This window comes from Rana temporaria, chromosome 2 (assembly GCF_905171775.1).
Source record: "Rana temporaria chromosome 2, aRanTem1.1, whole genome shotgun sequence".
Classification (NCBI taxonomy): Eukaryota; Metazoa; Chordata; class Amphibia; order Anura; family Ranidae; genus Rana; species Rana temporaria.
The window spans coordinates 71,180,732-71,205,475 of NC_053490.1; the positions used below are offsets into that span (position 1 = coordinate 71,180,732).

At 41.5% G+C, this 24,744-nt stretch overlaps 1 protein-coding gene across 2 annotated transcripts in view; it reads right to left on the reverse strand.

Moving 5' to 3' along the window:
- The window catches only part of COG6 (component of oligomeric golgi complex 6), a 195,289-nt gene that overhangs the window by 11,861 nt on the left and 158,684 nt on the right, over positions 1 to 24,744 (reverse strand). The window contains exons 14-18 of one of the 2 annotated variants that reach the window (XM_040340358.1): positions 18,321 to 18,452; positions 16,865 to 17,032; positions 10,982 to 11,089; positions 10,044 to 10,097; positions 3,036 to 3,115 (exon numbers count right to left, since the gene is read on the reverse strand). In XM_040340358.1, coding sequence (XP_040196292.1) covers positions 3,036 to 3,115; positions 10,044 to 10,097; positions 10,982 to 11,089; positions 16,865 to 17,032; positions 18,321 to 18,452 — 542 coding nt within the window. The remainder of the gene's footprint in view (positions 1 to 3,035; positions 3,116 to 10,043; positions 10,098 to 10,981; positions 11,090 to 16,864; positions 17,033 to 18,320; positions 18,453 to 24,744) is intronic. The other variant, XM_040340359.1, reaches the window with a different exon arrangement.

Genomic DNA, 24,744 nt, shown 5'->3' on the forward strand with positions numbered 1-24,744 from the left:
ACCTGTCAGAACAGACTGTCAGTTGGCTGTAACTATAGGTTTCTTGGAGGCTGTTGCAGGTACCTTCACATTATACAAGCAGAAGTTTGCTTTTTTTTTCCCTCTTAATGCCAGATTCTCTTTAAGACACTTATAATACTGGTAGATGACAGCAATGAAATCTTAAAGTCAGCTCACGCAATTAACAGTAAGAAAAAAAATGCCCAGTTTAAAAGTGGAGCACTCATTTCTCCGGCAATGTTCTTAAACACATTAACATCTCCAGTGAACAGTGCTTTTAAAACAAACATGTTTCTATTTCTCAGTACATTTACTGGTGCTGCACCTAAGCTACACTGGGTCACTCATGGGTCACTCATTCCATTATAAAGCATGCTGCTCTTGTGAAGAGAAAAGGTACGTAAAAAGTAGAACATTCTATATTATCATTGTAAAATAAAAAAAGTATATTCACTGTAAAATTCTTTTGTTGGAACCCATTAAAGCACACAGGAAGTCATTCCTTCCGTTTATACCAACATCTACAGGATTGGAAAATAGCAAAAACATCTGTAGACTAGCTCAGGATAACCCTTCCTACTACCAACATGCCTCAGTTCTGTGGCAAAGCAGTACCAGTCCTGGTTGAGGGGAATGATAAAAACGACCTTATGCAAGAAGAAACCTATGAAGCTGTTGAACACAAACAGAAACATTTGACAGAGGAATGTTAAAATTCACTCTACTTTAGAAATGAAAATAGAGGTAGTTGCGTGCTAATATGGTATGCAATGTAAAACTTAGAAAAACATATAGTGGTGATAACTTTTTACTGCAGCTGTCACTAATGTTCTCCCACAAAAATCAATAAAAAATAAATAAAAGGTGTAACAGCGCTGTAAAAGTGAAATAAACAATTATGGTGATAAACACTGATATTGCAATAATATGAAAAAAGTCCAAAAACATAAACTGAATGATTCCACATTGTGCAAACAAACACAAAACAAAAAAAAGCATGTGTGATGTCTTCAAACAACCTCCATGAACAGAGTGCTCCCACCACCTCATGCAATGCTCGATCACCTCCTTTAAAGGACCCTGCAAGGGGTCAAACCCGCCTTGTTTGAAGACATCACACAAGCTTCTTTTTGTTTTGTGTTTGTTTGCACAACGTGGATTCACTCTACTTTACGCTGTGCATACAGGACACCGATGACATTCATGAAACTACATGATCATTGTACATCTTATGCAGGTGCAAAACACAGGGTGAAGTTAGGCAGGTTTACAGTGCTTTTAAAATCCAAGTGGCCATTACCTGTTGAGGTAAAAAAAATAAAAAATAGCTTTTGCTGTTATACTGTGCTCCTCTTTGTTGCTTTCCTCCACAGACTCAATGCTCTGATGTCCTCTGTGAACCAGGTTTAGGTCCTGTAGAGTCACAGCAGGATATACAGGGGGCATTATTTGAGCAACACCCCATACAAAGGCTATTACCAGGAAATGAGAAGCAAGCTGTCTTTGGAAAATAATTGCGAGAGCCGAGATCTGATCTTGGACGATGCTGAAAACCAAATGCTGATCCAGGCCAGACTGGAGAAAGGCTAGATGTGCCCCATGAAGTACCCCCTCTCCCTGGGATGGAAATTTATTGTCTTGCACCAAAGTATGCCTTCCAGGTGCAATTGTGGACCTTGTAAAAGGAGCACTTTCTAGCTTTTAGGCACCAAAGAATAACAAAATGAGATGGACCCCTATTTTTGGGACCTTCAACAGCGATGAACCAAGTACCAGTACCAAGCATACACCGGGCTCTGTTAAAGGAAAAGGCCCTTAACTTACTGCAGTGGTGGTTTATAAGATGCCATGTGGCCCCCACAATGCAGAAAAGTTGCCAGACAGGATCCAGGGGAACATGTCACATCCAGACAGTCTTCACCTACTCCAGTGGGCATACTTCACAAGAAGTCTTCAAGGACAGAATTCCACCAGTGGGTGTATCTCGACATTGGAACTGTAAAGTTCTCTGCAACTGACTCACACTGTACGCCAGGTGTGCTGGAGAGTGCCTATGGTACAGCTCAGTGCCCTAAGGTTAGGTTGCAAGCCAGCCCTGCATCCTTGGCATGGTGAGACCCAGAAACAGCCACCAAAGCTTTTCCCATGGCCTACTGATCTGGAAAAATGCATTATGAGCCCTCTGGGGATCTTTTGGAACAAGGGGATTTTTATAGAGGTAGAAGTCAATTTGCTTCTCTTATTATAATAAAAAAAAATAATTGGATGGGAGTGGGAGGGGTTATATCTGGCTGACTAACAGATCTGTTTGTTCGTGTCCAATCCCCTTTAGGGAGCAGCAACAACCTCTTGTCTTATGCCGCGTACAGCCGATTGGACATTACGACAACAAAACCGTGGATACATTTCCGACGGAATGTTGGCTCAAACTTGTCTTGCATACACACGGTCACACAAATGTTGTCGGAAATTCCGAACGTCAAGAACGCATGACGTGCAAAGATGTATGATGGCACTAGAAAAGGGAAGTTCAATACCATACTTTTGTGTTAGTAGAAGCTTGGTGAGACGATTTGCACTTTTCAGCCTCATGCTTTTTAGTCCGTTACAGCGTGACGAATGTGCTATTTCCATTATGAACGATAGTTTTACCAGACCGAGCGCTTCCATCTCGTATTTGATTCAGAGCATGCGTGGAATTTTGTGCGTCGGAATTGTCCACACACGATCGGAATGTACGAGAATGGATTTTGTCGTCAGAAAATTTGAGAACCAACACTCAAATTTTTTTTGTCGGAAATTCCGACAACAAATGTCCGATGTGACCTACACACGGTCAGAATGTCCGACCAAAAGCTCCAATCGGACATTTGTTGTCGGAAATTCAGAGCGTGTGTATGCGGCATTAGACTGAACTCTGTATCCCTTAATGAACGATAGCGAAAAGTATATTTCAAGTTCTGCCTGTTCTTCAAGGAGAAAATCGCTGCAAATAAAAGTTTCAAAAGGTTACAGTAGTAAATAATGTTACTTACTTCACAGTGGCGCTGAGGAAGAAATTCAGCTGTGGCATCTGCAGATTATCCGGAGCCGCCAAGTAACGATCAAACTGTACCTTAAGTCATCAATAACAAAGAAATTATAACTATAACCTCATTTACAGGTAACCCCTTTATGACCAGGTAAATAACAAAACTGCATGCAGAAAATCCTCCCCAGTTTTTTTTTTTTTTACTGTCTGAACCTAGTTCTGACTTATTAAAAAGTGAGACAAACACAACAAAACAAAACACGCATATGTGTGATTCTGCTAATAGCAACAAGTCTGCTTCTTACTGCATTCATATATTTAACCTTCTCCTTTAGTAAATAAATTATAAATATACATTATTTTATAGGATAAGAAAAAGTGCTTTTTTCCCCCCTACTGGAGCCTGCAAAGCATCATTGCACCTGTCATCAGTGGCTCACGGAACATTGTCAGGCTCCTACAGACAATGCTGACCGCTATCTGTGCTTGTCTCTGTACAGGCAGACAGTTACTGAGCAGCAGGAAGTGTCTATGAACTACGAGGACACTGATCAGCGTGCTCATAATTCACTGAAAACTAAAAGCCAACTGCCACTGTGGCAGATGGGACTCAGGAATGATGCGGCTTTGTGGGTGGAAAAGAACCTCCCCACCCACTATCCCAGGGAAAGATGGATGGGGGGATTGAGGTGGGGGTGCTGAAAATGTTACTTGTTATACCCTAAATATGTTCAGAAGGTCAACTTGGCTTTTATAAACTGACAAATTCTTCAGGGGACCTGATAGATGACACAACACACTCCACAGAAGACAGAACTATTTATCAAATGCCCACCTTACAGTGGAGCTTACAGTCTGAGGGCCAGATTCAGGTACAATTGTGGCCGTGTAACGTAACCCGTTTACGTTACACTGCCGCAAGTTTTCAGTGTTAGTGCCTGATCCTCAAAGCACTTACCTGGAAACTTGCGCATGCTCCGTTCGCAATTTTCCCGACGTGCTTTGCGCGAAATTACGGCGGCGCGACGTGTTTGTGAATCGCGACGTGCGTAATGTACTTACGCAGGGAAAAAAAAAAATCAAAATCGACGCGGGAACGACGGCCATATTTTAACATGGTGGAGTAATTTTACACCATGTTAATAGCACCCCTAACTTTGCGACGGGAAACTAAGACTTGCGCCAACGTAACGACGGGAGAAACCTTCGTGGATCGCCGTAAATCCTCATTTGCATACCCGACGCTGGAATACGACGCAAACTCCCCCCAGCGGTGGCCGAGGTATTGCATCCTAAGATCTGACGGTGTAAGTCAATTACACCTGTCGGATCTTAGGGCTATCTATGCGGAACTGATTCTATGAATCAGCCGCATAGATAGGACAGGAGATACGACGGTGTATCAGGAGATACGCCGTCGTATCTGTTCTGTGAATCTGGCCCTATATTCCTATGTGGTTTACACAGAATACAAATAATATTTCAATAATTTTTTCTATGGAAAAAGGAAACTGGATCATCCAGTCTCCTTGCAGACAGTGTCATGTGTTTGATCTGATTTGTTTTCAGTAGCAAAGTGTTGTACAGGAGTGTCTCTCTGTCTTGTATAATGCAGGATGACTGGTCCTGCATTATTTATGATGTCAGAGAACTGCACCTGGGTGGGCAACAAAAAGCAGGTTTGGGGGACCGGTCACACCGAGAGAAGAAGCTTGCGGGAAAAATAAATAAGATATTAACTTGCATTTGTTCGTTTCCTCCTAGCCCTGTGAGCATTTAACCTATCTAAGGGGGTTTGGGGGGGGGGGGATTAAACCCACAGAAGGCACTGTGCTATGTATGTCAGGTAATGTCCAAGACTGAAAAACAACAGTGTGGTGTATGGAATGTAAAAGCAGCATTTGGACCAGTGAGCCAATTGCTTAGAATGTATACAAATAGGTGCCGTGTAATGTAAACCGATTACATACAGCTCTTGGTTAGGGCTTTTAGGGCAATTTAAATCTCCTGCTACCGAGTCATTTCAAGTATCAATAAACCTTCCTATAAACATACCCTTGTGTATTGGGTAACAATCATAGTAGGTAAAGAAGGGCTTGGGTGTGTTCAGATCAAGCTCGCCAGGAAGCCGGCACTGTACGCCGCCAATCATAGACGGTGTGTGTATGTGCAGCTGCGGGCCGGGACAGAGACAACGGCTGGAGCTTCTGAGCTCGTGCACATCGCTGGATCAGGTGGGCTCAGGTAAGGAAATAGGGGGGCTCTGGGGGCAGCTGCCGCAAGGAAGGTTTTTTCACCTTAACGCATAGAATGCATTAAGGTGAAAAACCTTGAGACTTTACAATCATTATAAACTAGAATTCCAGCTAAAGCATAACTATTCCTAAAAATGCTCCCTGCCCCCTCCTAGCATCTATCCTGAGCAATCGATCTGCATACTTAACTATTTTCAGCCTGCTCCAGTCTTGCCACCTGAACGCCCATGTGTCAGCCAGTGCCAGCTGTAGCGGAGAGGAGAGAGCATAGTAAACTATGTTTACTATGCAGGCCGTAAGGAAAAACTGTGTTTAATATAGTTCAGTTTGTAAATGAATAGGAAGTCTCTGTACAGAGAGACATCTATTCATTCAAATGAAGTGCAGCTGTGGCTCCAGTGAACGAGAATAGACTTATGTATTAGGTGCATTTCTCTGTCTCAAAAAAGACTTCAGTCAGGGGTCTGATGTTTCATCTAAGCAACCCCCACCCCCCCATAAAAAAAATATAAAAATATTTCAGGGTCTAAAACATCCTGACTCCTAAATGTGTTATACATTTCATAATCCTGTTTAAAAAAAAAAAATCGAATTTTTAAAATGATCCTTTGTCCTGAGGTTTGCGTGTGGCTGTGAGACTGTTAGTTATGTTACAGTAATTAGGAGTATTTTGTAAGACTTTGGCATATGTTTACAGTGTATACAGGGGCTAGGTTCACGTTTTAGTTAATCATTCTCCTTTAACCACTTGCTTACTGGGCACTTAAACCCCCCTCCTACCCAGACCAATTTTCGGGCTGCACTGATGGGCACCGATAAGGTGGCACTGGTGGAAACCGATAGGCAGCACTGGGAATTGGCACTAATAGGTGGAACTGATAGCTGGCTTTGATGGGCACTGAAGTGTGGCAATGATGGGTGGCAATGATGGGCACTGATCAGCACTGGTAGGTGAGACTGGTGGGCAGCACTGCTAGGTGGCACTGATTGGCACCACTGGTGGGCATTTATAGCTGGCACTTTATTCCACTGGCAGGGGGCACTGGTGGGCAATGATGAGGCTGGGGACCACTGGGGACCGATGTCCCTTACACAAAAGCCGCTGATTGGCTTTTTTTCTCCTCTCGATTACCGAGCTTTGTTTACATCATGTGATCAGCTTTCATTGGCTGACAGCTGATGACGTGGTAGGGGGCCAGGACTGGCCCCTTACTCGGATCTGTGATTACCCGAGTCTCAGTAACTCGGTGATCACACCTCGTGGGGTGTGTGCAAAGGGGAGGACGTCTAGCGACGGCCTCCCTGCATTTCAGGCCCGCGCTGTAGCCGTCATTCGACTATAATGCGGACATCAAGTGGTTAAGCCACTACCACTGTTGGGCACAACCTGGCTACGACCACCATTTGCCACTGGACTTGTTTTCTGCTCAGTTTAGGGTTCCTTAAGCCTTTCATGAAAATGTTTACATATTGTTTATATTTTTTAATATCAGTTCTCTTAGTTTAGAATAGGAGTTTGTCTTATTTCAGGCTGTCCGTAAAAAAATGCACTATGTCAGTAAATTTTCCATGTTTTGTCAGAGGTAAATGTTGTGGGGGTTGGACAACCCTGTTGGGAAGGGGGCGAGCAGGAGCCAAACAGCCGCACCAGGCAATTAACCCTACAACTGCCAGGCATCCTAACTTTACTTTGTAACCGGCAAAAGCTATGTAAAGCCATCAAAAACTAGAGAAAACCAATTCTGGCTATGAAGCATTTATTTTAAATTTTTTGCAGACATAAGGGCCCAAGGTATGACCTTGCACACAGGCCCACTGCTTTCAGAAAATGCCCCTGCTTCCTCACTACTGGCTGACACAGGGGAGCCAGCTCACATGGCCGGACCAGAACAGCCTGAAAATAAGTATACAGGCTCAGCCGCCTGTTTTCGTAGCCCCTCAGTAGCCCATGTGAGGCGAAGAATTGTTGATGTCACTAAAAGGCTACAGTTGTGATGGCTACAGACATGTAAGTATCCCTGTCCCATTGTAACATGTTCCTGGATGAAGCTCTAGAAGACTTGGATGCTGTAGCAACCACCAGATGGAAACTGATTCAGAAAGTCACAATGTGGATATTTGCCAGCCCGCCATGGATCAACAGGTAGCGTCCAAACACATTTTTATTGAAGCATGTTCACATCACAGAGCAGGTAGTGCAACATTTCGGAGTCGCTCAGGACCCCTTCGTCAGGCATGTGACGACATTAATTAAGGCCCACATCACATTAGCGATTTTATCACTAGCCAAAAATCGCCAGCAACAGAATTGCTAGAAAATGCAGGGCTAACACATACAGTACCTGCATTATAGCTGATGTGCCATTGCTGCTGAAAATGCTGCAAAACCCCCCTAACGATAGAGCGATTCCTTTCCGCTGGCAAGGGAGAGATGTCTGCAAGGAAGTGATTGGTTTCACCCCTTGCTATGCACTCTTGAGCTATCCTGCCAATAGTGGGTTCTTGCCATCAGCAGGATCCCCAGTATGATATGGCCCTTATTTTTATTTTTAAAGTGACACTTATTTTCAGCTAAATCCAATGAGATTTGACAGTGCCAGTCACATGATTGAAAATACAGAACCTTATTCTTGCATTACAGGGGTTGATTTGATAAAACTAGAGAGTGCAAAATCTGGTGCAGTTGTGCATGGTAGCCAATCAGCTTTTAAATCTAGCTTATTCAATGAAACTTTGACAAAAAAAAAAACTAGAAGCGGATTGTTTGCTATGCAGAGCTGCACCAGATTTTGCACTCTCCAGTTTTAGTAAATCATCCCCACAGCTTTGTGAATTAAGCCCATTTTCTGACAAAGAATTGTGGCTTATTTAATCATTTATTTTTATTTTTTTATTTATTCAATTAAGGTCTATGGCTTTAGCTCCAAATTTGGGGCTTTTTTCAACAATTAACCACTTAAAGACTGCCTCCTGCACATATACGTTGGCAGAATGGCACGGCTGGGCACATGCACGTACAGGTGCGTGCTGTGCTATTGTGCAGCCGTGGGTCGCGGGCGCGCGCCCCGGTCCGAAGCGCCGGGACCCGCTGACCCGTTCGCCGCTGGAGTCCCGCGATCGGTCCCCGGAGCTGAAGAACGGGGAGAGCTGTGTGTAAACACAGCTTCCCCCTTCTTCACTGTGGCGGCGTCATCGATCATGTGATCCCTTTTATAGGGATTCACAATGGATGACGTCACACCTACAGCCACACCCCCCTACAGTTAGAAACACAGATGAGGTCACACATAACCCCATCAGCGCCCCCTTGTGGTTAACTCCCAAACTGCAATTGTCATTTTCACAGTAAACAATGCATTTTAAATGCATTTTTTGCTGTGAAAATGACAATGGTCCCAAAAATGTGTCAAAATTGTCCAAAAGTGTCCGCCATAATGTTGCAGTCACGAAAAAAAATCGCTGATCACCGCCTATAGTAGAAAAAAAAAAATGCAATAAAACTATCCCCTATTTTGTAAACGCTATAAATTTTGCGCAAACCAACCGATGAACGCTTATTGCAATTTTTTTTACCAAAAATAGGTAGAAGAATACGTATCGGCCTAAACTGAGGGAAAAAATATTTTTTTAATATATTTTTTGGGGATATTTATTATAGCAAAAAGTAAAAAATATAGAATTTTTTTCAAAATTGTCGCTCTATTTTTGTTTATAGCGCAAAAAATAAAAACCGCAGAGGTGATCAAATACCACCAAAAGAAAACTCTATTTGTGGGGAAAAAAGGACGCCAATTTTGTTTGGGAGCCACGTTGCACGACCGTGCAATTGTCTGTTAAAGCGACGCAGTGCCGAATCGCAAAACCTAGCCGGGTCCTTTAGCTGCATTTTTGGTCTGGGTCTTAGGTGGTTAAGGAGGAGCTGGAGCAAAAAAAAATTTTTAATAAAAAATTGTGGGCAGAGAACTTGTCATCAATATCAACCTGGGTTCGCCCTGCAGCTGATTTATTTTTTCCCTACTACTGACTTAACATGTCTCATTCTGCACCCTGTGTGGAAGCAGCCATCTTGGAAGAGGTAGGGCCCCGATATCTGTTTTGTCTTGTGCTGTAAGGAGAGGCTGCAGGAATTAAATAAAATGCCAATCACAGGTCATTGCAAGGGCTCTTTCACACGTCCGTTCAGTTTTTTAGATCAGTTTTTTTTTCATCAGTTGATCCGTTTTTCCATCAGTTTTTCGTCAGTTTTTCGTCAGTTTTTCATCAGTTTTTGCATCAGTTTTTGCATCAGTTTTTGCATCAGTTTTTGCATCAGTTTTTGCATCAGTTTTTGCATCAGTTTTTGCATCAGTTTTTGCATCCGTTTTTTCATCCGTTTTTTCATCCGTTTTATTTTTTATTTTGGGGGGGCTTTTTACATAGAAAAACGGATGTTAGCGGAACGGATGATAAACGGATCATCCGTTAACGTCCGTTTTTCGTCCGTTCCGTTTATTAGACGGAAGAAAAATAGGGTTTTCTTCCGTCCAAAAAAACGGAACTGAACGCAGACGGATGCTAACGGACGTTAGCGGATGCTCATCCGCTAACGGACGCTAGCCCATAGGGAAGCATTGCGGTCCGTTAACGGACGTCCAAAAAACGGACGAACGGAACGGACGTGTGAAAGAGCCCTTAGTGTATACATTCATTAGAGTGCAGATGTATTCATATATAAAACCAGAAATTTAAGTATTTTACAAGTCAGTTAATATGTATACCATTGCAGCCTTCAATGACACAGAGTCCATGTTAGGGAGGTTGGCCAGTGGTCCCTGTAATAAGAAACACAATTCTTTATTTAGGCTATACAACAACCTTTAAATGAACCAAACTGACCAAAAACCATTACCATTATGGTTTTCCTTAATAACTGTATAGATATAGATTACTATTTTGTCTTTTTCTAGATCACCAAAATATTACATTAATAAAGGGGTTCAAATTGCAAACTAGACAAGTAAATAGACATGACACAAGAGGTCCCCACTTGATTTTATTTGATTGTTCAATTTGAGATCGGTTCATCTCATACTGATAGTTTCGTTTTGGTAGATGCTTGAGATATAAAATCACACAAAGATTTATTACACAATGAGATCTCTGGCAACAGTTCCCCAGCTGGTACACTAGCCATGGTAATGACAAAATGGTCCTGCTCTCCCAGTTAGTTTCAATTCATTTCATATCATGGAAAATTAAGCAGAGATTACACGGCAAAATAAATGATCACTCACAGGTCAAGGGTAGTTTGAAACGTTAAGATCACGGTCATGATATGTACTTTTGACTGCTATGTAATTTTTGACTATGTGGTACGACCAGCATGGCATGTTAACACTTGAGATATTTACAGTTTCAGGCATTATTACTTTTTAGCTCTATGGGGAAAATGCAAAGTTATCCCTTCTAGCCACCCATCGGGTATAGAAAAGAATCAGCCCCCCCAGTTAAAAAAAAATAATTGTTGCTTTGCAGCCTGAAAAGAAGAGATGTACTTTTATACAACATTACGGACTGCTGTTTTAACACCGAGATATATCCCATTTTTTGTTTACATTTCTTACAAACAATCTAATCCTTCTAATGATCTGGGGTTATTGTGTCTTCATTCTGTCACTTATTGCTCAGTTTTAGCTTTAGAAGTACCATTCCTCACCTGCTCCGGCTTATGCTGTTGAACACAGTTGTAGATCTGACTTAATCCAGCTCTGGTCAATACAAATGAGGCCTGCTCATTGATCAGTGTGTCCAGGTGAGCTTCAATCTTGATGAAACAAAGGAAAACAAATCTGTACAGTTTCTTTCTGTCAATGTACTCAATCTGCAGCTTTTGCTTAAAGGGCCTTTCATTACAGAAAAGGACATTCGCCTCTTTCAGAACCATGGATTTAGGCAATAATCTCAAGATTTAGGCCTAAAATTATAAAGACCCGCAAGGCTTTCCCTTGTTTATATCTAACTCTTCATCTGCTGCCAGAAGGTCACCCGAAGTTGCTGTCCTTTTAACTGCCTGAACGTATATACTGAAACAGTACAGGGTTCAAGCCGTTCATAGGGTAAGGCTGCATTCACACCTAGGCGTAGGCAATAGCTGCGTTTTCCGGCGTTTTGTCGCGCATATTCATGCTAATATGCGCGTTTGCATACAGCGTTGTCCGACGTTTTTGTACTTTGACGTTTTTTTTTTAGCCAATAGGAAAAACTATCGACAAAACGCCAAGGTGTGAATGGGCTCTAAGACTCCATGTGGCTTCAGGATAAAAATATAAAAGCTAAACAAGTAGGGAATATGAATATTTCATAAATAAGCCAACACAATTTAAAAAAATTTAGGGAGAAAAATCTTTTTTTTTTTTTTTAAATGCATAAAGTGGTTCTAAAGGTTTTGATTTGTTTTCCTTAAAATATTAAACATAATATACTTCCCTGTTCTGTGCAATGGTGGTGCACAGAGCAGCCCTAATCATCCTCTTCTCAGGTCCCCCTGTCAACACGTCTGGCCCCTCCCCCTTGCAGAGTGCCCCCATAGTAAGCCACTTGCTCTGGAGGCACCACAGCGTGGTAGCTCCCGAGCAGCCTGTGTGTGTCTATGGGACTCAAAGAGCGTGGCTCAGTCCTGCCCCCCACTTACTCCTCAATGGCTGTAAGTGACAGCAGTGGGAGCCAGTGGCTCCCGCTGCTGTGTCTCAGCCAATGAATGAGGAGAGAGAGACCCGGGAGAGCCTCACCCCTCGTTTACATTGCTGGATTGGACTCGGGTACGTATTAGGGGGGCCGTGGGTAGAGCTGCACACTGAAGGTTTTTTACCTTAATGCATAGAATGCATTAAGGTAAAAAACCTCCATCCTTTACAACTACTTCAACTGTGATAGTAAAGTAAAATTTCAGGCTACGCTCATCTAATCGTAAAAATGCTCCATTCCAACACCTAACACCTATGCTGACCAACCTGTGTAAGAAAGATGTTTATGCTTAGCTACTTTCCGGCTGCTCCATTCTGTTCACGTGATCTCCGTGTCAGCCAGCAGTGACTGCAGAGGAGAGAAGAAAGCACTCAAAAATGGCTGGAAATGCCTGGAAGTGGTGACGTCACCCATAGATTCCTATGGTCCAGCTGTGGTCGGCGGTCGTGTTCCCTCCTCTCCCCTGCAGCCATCACTAGCTGACAGAGGGCAGCTGAACACGTAAACAGAGTAGCGTGAAAATAGGTAAGTATTTACATGAAAAGTAAAAAGTGCAGTGCTATTTAACATCAGTTAGTATACCATATGTTATATTGTATGAACAACAGTATGTTTATAATGATGGAACAATGTGTAAAGTGCACATAAGCTGATGCAACAATTGTGGCATATATAAACATCAACACAATATATACAGTTAGGGTTGCCACCTCATCCCTTTAAAACAGAACACATATGAATTACACAGGTTCTGAGGCTAATTAATGTGGTAATTAGACTCATTTGGTGCCTTACCTGCATTAAATTAGCCTCAGAACCTGTGTAATTCATATGTGTTCTGTTTTAAAGGGATGAGGTGGCAACCCTATATACAGTGTATACCAATATTTAAAGTGTAATATAAATTAGTCCAAAAGATCATCACACATATAAAGTGTAAGTACAAAACACAAAAAATGCATAGGTGCTATTAATTAGTAGTCACAATGAGGTGAAAAACTGCAGATTTGTTTGTTGGAAAAAAAATCCACCATAATCTGCAGTAGGTGATATCGATCTCTGCTGCTCTGCTTGCTGTACACCTGTGTAAGGATTTTGGTGATCTGTACCAGAGTTTCGGTTTCCATCTTAAAGCTTGGTTGACTTGCTGCCACTGGCACGTGGGTCCCACAGTCTACAGTAAGAGTACCTACCCCTTCCCATGGGTGGAGGACGCACTATCCTGGGTGATCTGGCATCTGTTATACACTCTGCACCATTCTTTCCTGGCATAGACTTTGTTTTTCATTCTCCCATCTCATACCACTCTGGTTTACTGGGTTGACAGTTTAAAGCAGAGGTTCCGCCATTTTTTTTTTAAAAAAAAGCCAGCAGCTACAAATACTGCAGCTGCTGACTTTTAAAAAATGGACACGTACCTGTCCAGCGTGCCCGCGATGTCAGCAGACGAGGCTGAGCTTCCGCTGCCATCCTGGGTAAGAGAATCAGGAAGTGAAGCCTTGCGCGCCGCCACTGGTCCCCGCTCTCTGCTGGGAACAGTGTTTCCCATAAGACAGCAGGGGGGGGGGGGTGACGTAAAGGGACCGGACTCCCGCGGGAGCCAGAACCAGAAAGTGGTGCAAATATAGGTATCTGCACCTCTCTCCCCCCTGAAAGGTGCCAAATGTGACACAGGAGGGGGGGGGGGGGCTCACAAAAAGTGAACCTTCGCTTTTTGGAACCCTCCCCCCCTTTGCTTTAAGCAGATTATGGTGTTTTACAAGGAACAAATCTGCGGTTATTCACTTCATTGTGACTACTTATTATTAGCACCTATGCACTTTTTGTGTTTTGTACTTACATTTTATTTGTGCGATAATATTTTGCACTAATTGATATATTAGTGACAGGAAAAATTCCAAAATCAAGCAGAAGAGCCGAACTGCCTATTGAACTTCATTGATCTCAGCTCATCGTACGTTTTGTACGTCACCGCGTTCTTGACGTTCGGAATTTCAGACAAGATTTGTGTGACCGTTTGAGCCGTTTTCCCTGCGGAAAAAATCTCACGCTTTTCCTGTCGGAAAAACTGATTGTGTGTACAGGGCATTAGTGTTTAGATCTATTTTACACAAGTTAGCATTGGTTTTAGAAAGGGGAGGGAACATTTGTAAGGTTAGGTATAGCCTGGAATTCCACTTTAAACCCAGGTTCACACTGGGCTGCGGGAGTGAAGCCTTGCGAGTTCAGCTGAACTTGCAAGATTTCACTCCCGCTGGCAGTACTGATTTCGGCCATGATTACAGAGACAATGTCAATGTAAATCGCTGGCCGAAATCGCAAAAAGTAGTACAGAAACTACTTTTTGAAATCGGTGCAGCGCCGATTAGGATGGTGTCATTGCCGGTAACTGCTGGAAAATGCAGCCGATTTGAAATATTTGACAAGTCAAATCGCATGTCAAAATGCAGCAGTGTGAACCAGGGCTTAATCTGTTTATCGGTGTGTTAAAATTGAAAATTTAAACAGAAGTGCAGGCAAAAATAACATACTACCCTTTACCCTTTACTTCAATAATATAATGTTAGAAGGACGGGTGTTTTGGCAGAGTGCACAAGAAAAGCACCCAAGGAAGTGAGCTCATATTTAGCAGAATTGGCTTCAGGTGACACCAGAAGCTCTAAAGCACAGGTGTCAAACACAAGGCTCGTGGGCTGAATACGGCCCTTCAGACCATTTAATGCGACCCTCTCACCTCTCCTACAGCTGCAGGAGAGCTCCGGCCCTCCTCTGGTCCTCCAGCAGCAACATAGAAAAGGGGGATGCACTGTGATGTAAGGGAGAGTGGGGGACTCAACTTCTGATGGGGGGCTCTTGACATCTAATGTAAGGGGAGAGGATGCGCTGGACATCTAAATCTTACAGATGCAACCGGCCCTTTTGAGGACAATCATAATGATGATGCAGCCCATGATGAAATTGAGTTTGACACCTCTGCTCTAAAGCAGGGTTTGACAAATTTTCTTGGAATCTAGGAGCCAGCTAAAAAAGTTAGGAGCCAGAAAACGCGATCTGTCCTGCCAAGCTTGCGCGCAGAAGCGAACGCATACGTGAGTAGCGCCCGCATATGTAAAAGGTATTTAAACCACACATGTGAAGTATCACCACGATTGATAGAGCGAGAGCAATAATTCTAGCCCTAGACCTCCTCTGTTACTCAAAACCTGCAACCTGTAGAATTTTTTATACGTCGCCTATGGAGATTTTAAAGGGTAAAAGTTTCTCGCCATTCCACGAGCGAACGCAATTTTGAAGCGTGACATGTTGGGTATCAATTTACTCGGCGTAACATTATCTTTCACAAAAACAATCTGGGCTAACTTTACTGTTGTCTTATTTTTTTAATTAAAAAAGTGAATTTTTTCCCAAAAAAAGTGCGCTTGTAAGACCGCTGCGCTAATACGGTGTGACAGAAAGTATTGCAACTAGGGATGAAACAACTAATCGATTAATCGACAACTAATCGATTATGAAATTAATCGATTACAATTTTCAGAATCGATTAATCGGCCAGTAACATAATTGGGTGTAAAAAACTAAAATTAGCCCTTTATAGTATAAAAAAGAAAATCACTACTGTAAATATTACTTTCACTGTCCCACAAAAAATGAACTCCTTACCGTAGCGATTATTTGCTCTTTTTATACTTATTTTTGTTTTTTTAACCCCATTATGTTACTAAACATCTCAGGCCTGGGTCACACCTCTGTTTTTGGTCCTTTTTGCAGAAACACACTACAGTTCATTTACATGTTTTCCTATGGGACACGTTCACATCCATGATTTTTTTTCAGCTGCTGCGTATTTGGAAAGGGCTTTTTAACGCAAAATGGTGCTATTTTTTTTTTTTTTTGTTCAATATACTTCAATGGAGAAGCTGCAGAAAAGCATGTAATATGTTTTTGCGGCAATTTGTGTTTTGTAATCTGCCCAACAACAAATTGGCCCAAAAAATTTAAAAATTTATTTTTTATTTTTTAAGGCTATTATCCGATTAATCGAAACAATAAATCGGCCAACTAATAGATTATGAAAATAATAGTTAGTTGCAGCCCTAATTGCAACGACTGCCATTTTATTCTCTAGGGTATTAGAATAAGAAAATATATATATAATGTTTGGGAGTTCGAATTAGAGGGAAGGAGATGGCAGTGAAAACCGTGAAAAACACATTAGTACTGCTGTTTTACTTGTAATGCCAATGGCCACCACAAGGTGGCGCTAGATCACAGAAGGAAGCTTAGGCCTGCAGAAGGCTGCAAAGCCGCGGCCTCAATTACCGGCGGGCGCGCTATTACGCGGCGGGGGAGGTGGGGCGCACAGAGACACAGGATCCGTATGTCCCCACCTCCCCCGCAGCGCGATTGCGGCAGGCCCGCACGGGCCGGTAATTGAGGCCACGGCTTTGCGGCATTCTGCAAGCCTAAGCTTCCTTCTGTGAAGGCCGCAAAGCCACGGCCTCAAAACAGGATCCTGTGTCTCTGTGCGCCCCCACCTCCCCGCCGCGCGATCACGGCAGGCCCGCGCCGGGCGGTAATTGAGGCCGCGGCTTTGCGGCCTTCTGCAGGCTTAAGCTTCCCCGGGCGCCAGGTCACAATTTTTTGTCGCAATTGCGACCGGATTTTATCGAGCCCTGCTGTAAAGCAATACAATTTTAACTCCTGTGTCATCCTCTGGCTACATAGAGTACTGTGACCATAACACAGTAAATATTATTTGCTAAACCAAAAAGTTGCTGAAAAAGGTTTAGCTACATTAGCTAGAGTCACAATTTCAAGTCCTTGTGCTAGGTAAAAATTTATAAATGAAACTTGCCTGAAACTGCAGCATCTCCAGACGCTTGTCAGTAAATTCAAACAAAGCAAGTGTTGTCTTCATTACATAAAGGCAATTGACCAAGTATGTGGCCATGTCAGCTGTCCCCAGGTTGCTGGCAGACACCGTGCACATCTGTAGCAGAGGGTCCAGGATGCAGGACAGCACCTAGAAGGAAGTTCAGAACACACAAAGCAGAACATCATGTTACAATTCCTGAGAAGGCAATTGATTCCCAATTACACTTGAGCACAATGTTCTCTTCACATGTACGTGATACCACAGCTGGCCAGACACATGATGCACAGCCCGGTATCGGTACATACTGTGGTGTAAGAAATAGGTTACACAGTAAATTATCTGAAAAGGATAACACATCAAGATGAAAAAGATCTCCATGTTTAATGCAATCATCAATACTTCAACATTTTTTATTGTCCAGTATTCAGCAAAGTTTTGATGAACACAGAAAACTGCTTTCAGCACAAAAGTAAATTGTGTTTATGGTGAATGAGCATTCTAGATGCAGTAATCCTACATTTTCTGTAAAACCCAAGCCTTTTTTTTTCGTTTTAGCTTATAATAGCATAAAGAAGAGTTATGCCGCGTACACGCGGTCGTTTTTCGGGATGGAAAAAAAACGACATTTTTCAGCATGTCCAAAAAACACAGTTTTTCCAACTTCATCATTAAAAACGATGTTGCCCACACACCATCATTTAAAAAAAATGATGAACAAAGCGCGGTGACGTACAACACGTACGCCGGCACTCTGAAGGGGAAGTTCCATTCGCCTTTGGGCTGCTTTTAGCGGATTCCTTGTTAGTAAAAGACGATTTGCGGTTTTTTGTCTGTTACAGCGTGATGAATGTGCTTACTTCATTATGAATGGTAGTTTTACCAGAACAAGCGCTCCCGTCTCATAACTCGCTTCTGGGCATGCGCGGGTTTAAAACGTCGTTTTAGCCCACACACGATCATTTTTTACAACCCGAAAAACGACATTTTAAAAAACGACATTAAAAAATGCAGCATGTTCGAATTTTTTTTGTCGTTTTTCAGAAGCCGAAAAATGATGTGAAGCCCACACACAATGATTTTAAATGACGTTTTTTTTCATGCCGAAAAACGACCGTGTGTACGCAGCATTAGAACTATTTATCGCTGTGTGTGTCCCTGCTGGGGTGATTAATTCCCTCTATTTGTCCTAGTGACCATCGTTAATAGGACTAAAAGTGATGGAAAATGCCAACATTTTGAGTGGTCAAGAGAGGAGATGAAATCTTCCAACAGGGACAATTATTGTGGCGGCAACTTACTGACTGGGGATTTTCTTCATTTGGTGTTGTGTTTACAGGACAGAAGTGAAAGTAACCCCCATCCCCTTACATAGGACATTACAGTAAATAAAAGTTTTGGCTATAAATACAGAGTCATGTGAACAGAATTTATTTACCTGGACAAAGTCGGCTTGTCGTGCATCCAGAGGAACCACAGAGGAGTCGTGAGAAACCAGAACTTCCCGTAGTAGGGTCAGTGTTTGATTCAGGGCAGAACTTGGACCTAGATCTACTGGAGGCAACTCCACCTTGAAAGATATAAAGGTAGGCAATTGTCTTATTCATTGCAAATTTTTCAATATTGAGATATCAGATTTCATAATATTAGGTACATAAAACATCAAACAGAATGCATTAAAAAAATTACATGTGTAACAATGGAAGATGCAATCTCTCTGAAAAAGTCAAAGAAGGTTATAATCAACAAGTGTCATTGCACAGCCTTATAATCTTGTATTTGCTGCTTGTAAAGTATAGATTAATCATATTAAAAAAAAATTCTATAGAGAGGGAAAAGAAGGGTTACAATCCAGTCAAATACCGTATTTTTCGGCGTATAAGACGACTTTCTGGATGCAAAAAAATGCATCCAAAGTCGGGGGTCGTCTTATACGCCGGGTACGGTCTCTGCCATCACTCACTTTTTTGTGAATAGGCGGTGCGTTGCGGTGACAGTCTCCGGGTGCTGCGAGAGCGTCAGTGATTTAAAAGACGCTCCTTCTTCTCAGCGTGTTCTGTGATAGGTGGAACACAAATCTTCCCAGCAGCGCCTCTGTTCTGTGTTCCTCCTATTACAGATGCCTTCTCATCCTCGAAAACCGGCCATGTGTATGCTTCCTTGCAGTTTTCCCGACAGGAAAACTGCAGGGAATCCCATCGGGAAAATAGAGAACCTGCTCTCTATTTTCCCGCCGGGATTCCCGGAGGTTTAAAACCTAGCAGTTTTTCTATGGGGAAACACTGCGAGGGAGCATACACACGGCCAGGATTCCCAGCCAAAGCTCTCCCCGCAGTTTTCCCGGCCGCATGTACACGAGGAAACTTACCGAGCAGGTTCTCGGTTTTCACGTCGGGATTCCCGGTGGACTTTATACCGCCGGGAATCCTGGTCGTATGTACAGGGCTTGAGCCTCATCAACATTTCAAATGACAAAGTCAGCTGAGGAGTATTCACTTATAAAACAGACATAAAATTGTTTATATACATATACAGTATATATGTTTTCTTTAAAAAAAAAAAAAAAAAATCATAAATTATATAATACATATAAATATTTCATCTTTGCAGCATACAGTTATTATGTACAAATAACAGCTTTCCTGGGTTTCAAAAAACAGCTATGCTAAAGATACATAAAAGCAGGAGAGATCAGATAACATTAAATTTACATATCCCTTCCCTTCCCCCACCTTACAAAAAACTAAATTAGATTTTGTCTGGCTTAGCCATTTATTTACATTTACCCTATATTAACCACTTGACCACTGGGCACTTAAACACCCTTCCTGACCAGACCAATTTTCAGCTTTCGGTGCTCTCACATTTTGAATGACAATAACTGAGTCATACAACACTGTAACCAAATGAAAATTTTGGCCTTTTTTTCCCACAAATAGAGCTTTCTTTTGGTGGTATTTGATCACCTCTGCGTTTTTTATTTTTTTTGCTATAAATTAAAAAAAAAGGACGAAAATGTTGTAAAAAATGAATTTTTCTTAATTTCTATCATAACATTTTGCAAAAAAGAAATTTTTCCTCATAAATTTGGCCTGCTACATATTTTTGGTAAAAAAAAAAAAAAAATGGGATATTGGCACTGTAGTGGCACTGGGCACGGTAGTGGCACTGATGGAGCACTGGTGGCACTGATAAGTACTGTAGTGGCACTGGTGCGGCACTGACAGACACTAGCAGCACCAATGGGCACTGAAGTGGCAGAGGTGGCACTGGTGGGGACTGTAGTGGCACTGGTGGGGACTGTAGTGGTACTGGTGGCACAGATTGGGACTGTAGGGGCACTGATGGGTAGTGTAGTGGCACTGTGTGGCACTGCTGGGCACAATGTAGATGGCACTCACTTTAAAAATCACTTCTCTCCTCACACACTGTATCGGTGTGAGGAGAGAAGAGAAGACCTCAGGATGACCTTTTTTTTTTACTTTTCTCTGCTCCCTCATTGGAGGGAGCGATCAGGTGGTGAAGAGCCGCTATCATTGGCTCTTCACCGTGATCCGTGTTGCGTCGGGTCCCCTGGACCCGGCGAGCACGGACACTTCCGCGAGCGCGTCTCAGGGGGCGCGCAAACGAGGAAGTGCACGAGAACGTCCCAGGGACATCGTGTCACAACAACTCGACCGCGCTGTAGCAGTATTTTTGCTATAGCGCGGTCGGCAAGTGGTTAAATGTTTTCTGTAAAAAAATGTTTTTATATTTTTTTACAATGAAACAATTTAAAGGAGACGTATGGCCAAAGCTATTTTGGCTATACTTCTCCTCTAGGTTACAGGAGTGCAGTTGGTTCAGCACTCCTGTGACCCATTTACAGCCGACAGCGGGCTAAAGCCTGACAGTCACTGTCTCTCTGCTCACCGACAACAGAGAACAGAGAGATTAGCAGTCTTAGATCTCGCAGTTCTCAGTCTTAGAAGCGGCAGGGGACAGATGCTGCATCCATCTACCGTAGGCGAGTATAAATGTATTTTTTATGAAACCCAAACCTAAGAAATATGCAATAAATTTATAATTACATAAGCAAAAAATGTTAGAGCAATATAAATCAAAGTTTTAAAAAGTCATAATACTTTCCTAGTATATTAGTTACATACACAAGCATTTAAGGATAACATTAAAGTCATACTATGGGTTCAGTTTTACATTTTTTCTCTCATACTTACAGAGTAAGTGTGTCCCTAGGGGATGGACTCACTAGTTAAAAACAGAGCCCCCCCCCCCCATTTGGCTTTTGCAGGAAATGAAATACATGTTTGTCGTTTCACGCAATAGAGCCAACCTGCTGCAGTATATGTACTGTGGCTGGTCGGCAAGTGGTTAACATGAAATTTTTGTGAAAAAAAAAATATTTTATTGAATTTTTTCATTTTCCAAAAGAATTGTAGGAAAAAATTACAACTTAAAAAAACGCGCCATGCCTCTTACTAAATACCTCGGACTGTCTACTTTCCAAAAAGGAGTAATTTTGGGGTATTTGTACTGTCCTGGCATGTTAGGGTTTCAAGAAGTGAGATAGGTTATCAGTACATCATGATTGATCGATTTTCAATGACTGCCTCCCATAGCTTGTAGACTCTAACTTTCACACAGACCAAATAATATACACTGATTTGAGTTTTTGAGTGATTAAATAACACCATAAAAAATCTCTATTTGTGGGAGAAAAAAAAAAAAAAAGATAACAATTTTATATGGGTACAGTGTTACATGACAGTAATTAGTGGGAATGCTTTCATAAGCATTCCCAGTATTGATATTCGTTTTTTATTAGTGGGAATGCTTTAATAAGCATTCCCAGTATTGATATTCGTTTTTTATTATTCTTCTTCTTAATTAGTGGGAATGCTTTAATAAGCATTCCCAGTATTGATATTCGTTTTTTATTATTAGTGGGAATGCTTTAATAAGCATTCCCAGTATTGATATTCGTTTTTTATTATTCTTCTTCTTAATTTTATTCCGTACGTTTTTTGGCTCTGCGTAACTTCTGCATACTTTCAGCTATTGAGACCATTTAACTTTTAAAATGTTCGTCTCATTCAGCTAACGATGGGACTTCTTCAAGTTTTTTTGTACTATTTATACTTTTTAAAATATTAAGCTTTTAGACACTTTTTTTTAACATTGAAGTCAATGAGAACATCCTTTTTCCTGCTTCAAAACACACGTTCTGCCAAAAGTTTCAGCTCCTTCATACTTTCACTTACAGACACCAAACAAACTTTAAAGCGGTCACAAAATATTCAGCTATCCAAACATGACTTTTTAGATTGATATCTTATACGGTTTTTGTGAAAACGCAATTTACGTTTAGTGATTTTTTTATCGGTTATAATGTAATCCTATGGAGCAGGTTTAGAGTGTGTCATGTGACCTTTAGAGTGGAGATCTTTGAAAACAAAAATTATCTTTAAAAAAAGGGCGAACAAATTGCTCTCACGCCCACAAGATCTACTTGTCATACACAATTTATATATCAAAACGTAGGTATGCTTGTCTGGTTTCAGGCAATGTGATCAGTTTTGTGATACGTATTTTAGTTTTAGTTCCAGGAGCTTCTAAAGGACAAGAGTGACAAAACCACTCTCATTGACCGTCCATGTTAAAAATTTTAAAAATTTTCCTGCAAAACACACAAAGACGCTCTTTTCTAAATCGCTGGCATGGCCACAATTTTAAGTTTATCAACATAAATTTCATATCGATGCGTTCACAAGGGCCGTGTCTTTCAAACGGTGAAGTCGCTGTATCGATCGCATGTACGGTTGTGGATTTATTACGTTTTGTTTGGAGGCGTAATTAATGTATTGGTCTGTGAATTAAAAGGCGTTTGTAATGGAATTTCTTTCCATAAATAGCTTTCCTTACCTCAGGGCAATATTCCTCCTCACTGACCTGGGGGGAGGGGAAACCTCTTGAGGGGGGAGGGGCGACCAGGAAGTCAGGATACTCTCTACTTTGCAGATAGAGAAAGGAGCTGTGTGTCCTAAAGATAGTGTAGTGGTTATGGTGAATGGCTTTGGTGCGGGCTCAGCAATTCAGCATTCCCACTCGCATTTTCCTCAGGGAATGCATTTTCTAGTTCTTCTTCTTAATTTTATTCCGTACGTTTTTTGGCTCTGCGTAACTTCTGCATACTTTCAGCTATTGAGACCATTTAACTTTTAAAATGTTCGTCTCATTCAGCTAACGATGGGACTTCTTCAAGTTTTTTTGTACTATTTATACTTTTTAAAATATTAAGCTTTTAGACACTTTTTTTTAACATTGAAGTCAATGAGAACATCCTTTTTCCTGCTTCAAAACACACGTTCTGCCAAAAGTTTCAGCTCCTTCATACTTTCACTTACAGACACCAAACAAACTTTAAAGCGGTCACAAAATATTCAGCTATCCAAACATGACTTTTTAGATTGATATCTTATACGGTTTTTGTGAAAACGCAATTTACGTTTAGTGATTTTTTTATCGGTTATAATGTAATCCTATGGAGCAGGTTTAGAGTGTGTCATGTGACCTTTAGAGTGGAGATCTTTGAAAACAAAAATTATCTTTAAAAAAAGGGCGAACAAATTGCTCTCACGCCCACAAGATCTACTTGTCATACACAATTTATATATCAAAACGTAGGTATGCTTGTCTGGTTTCAGGCAATGTGATCAGTTTTGTGATACGTATTTTAGTTTTAGTTCCAGGAGCTTCTAAAGGACAAGAGTGACAAAACCACTCTCATTGACCGTCCATGTTAAAAATTTAAAATTTTTTCCTGCAAAACACACAAAGACGCTCTTTTCTAAATCGCTGGCATGGCCACAATTTTAAGTTTATCAACATAAATTTCATATCGATGCGTTCACAAGGGCCGTGTCTTTCAAACGGTGAAGTCGCTGTATCGATCGCATGTACGGTTGTGGATTTATTACGTTTTGTTTGGAGGCGTAATTAATGTATTGGTCTGTGAATTAAAAGGCGTTTGTAATGGAATTTCTTTCCATAAATAGCTTTCTACCTCAGTGCAATATTCCTCCTCACTGACCTGGGGGGAGGGGAAACCTCTTGAGGGGGGAGGGGCGACCAGGAAGTCAGCATACTCTCTACTTTGCAGATAGAGAAAGGAGCTGTGTGTCCTAAAGATAGTGTAGTGGTTATGGTGAATGGCTTTGGTGCGGGCTCAGCAATTCAGCATTCCCACTCGCATTTTCCTCAGGGAATGCATTTTCTAGTTCTTCTTCTTAATTTTATTCCGTACGTTTTTTGGCTCTGCGTAACTTCTGCATACTTTCAGCTATTGAGACCATTTAACTTTTAAAATGTTCGTCTCATTCAGCTAACGATGGGACTTCTTCAAGTTTTTTTGTACTATTTATACTTTTTAAAATATTAAGCTTTTAGACACTTTTTTTTAACATTGAAGTCAATGAGAACATCCTTTTTCCTGCTTCAAAACACACGTTCTGCCAAAAGTTTCAGCTCCTTCATACTTTCACTTACAGACACCAAACAAACTTTAAAGCGGTCACAAAATATTCAGCTATCCAAACATGACTTTTTAGATTGATATCTTATACGGTTTTTGTGAAAACGCAATTTACGTTTAGTGATTTTTTTATCGGTTATAATGTAATCCTATGGAGCAGGTTTAGAGTGTGTCATGTGACCTTTAGAGTGGAGATCTTTGAAAACAAAAATTATCTTTAAAAAAAGGGCGAACAAATTGCTCTCACGCCCACAAGATCTACTTGTCATACACAATTTATATATCAAAACGTAGGTATGCTTGTCTGGTTTCAGGCAATGTGATCAGTTTT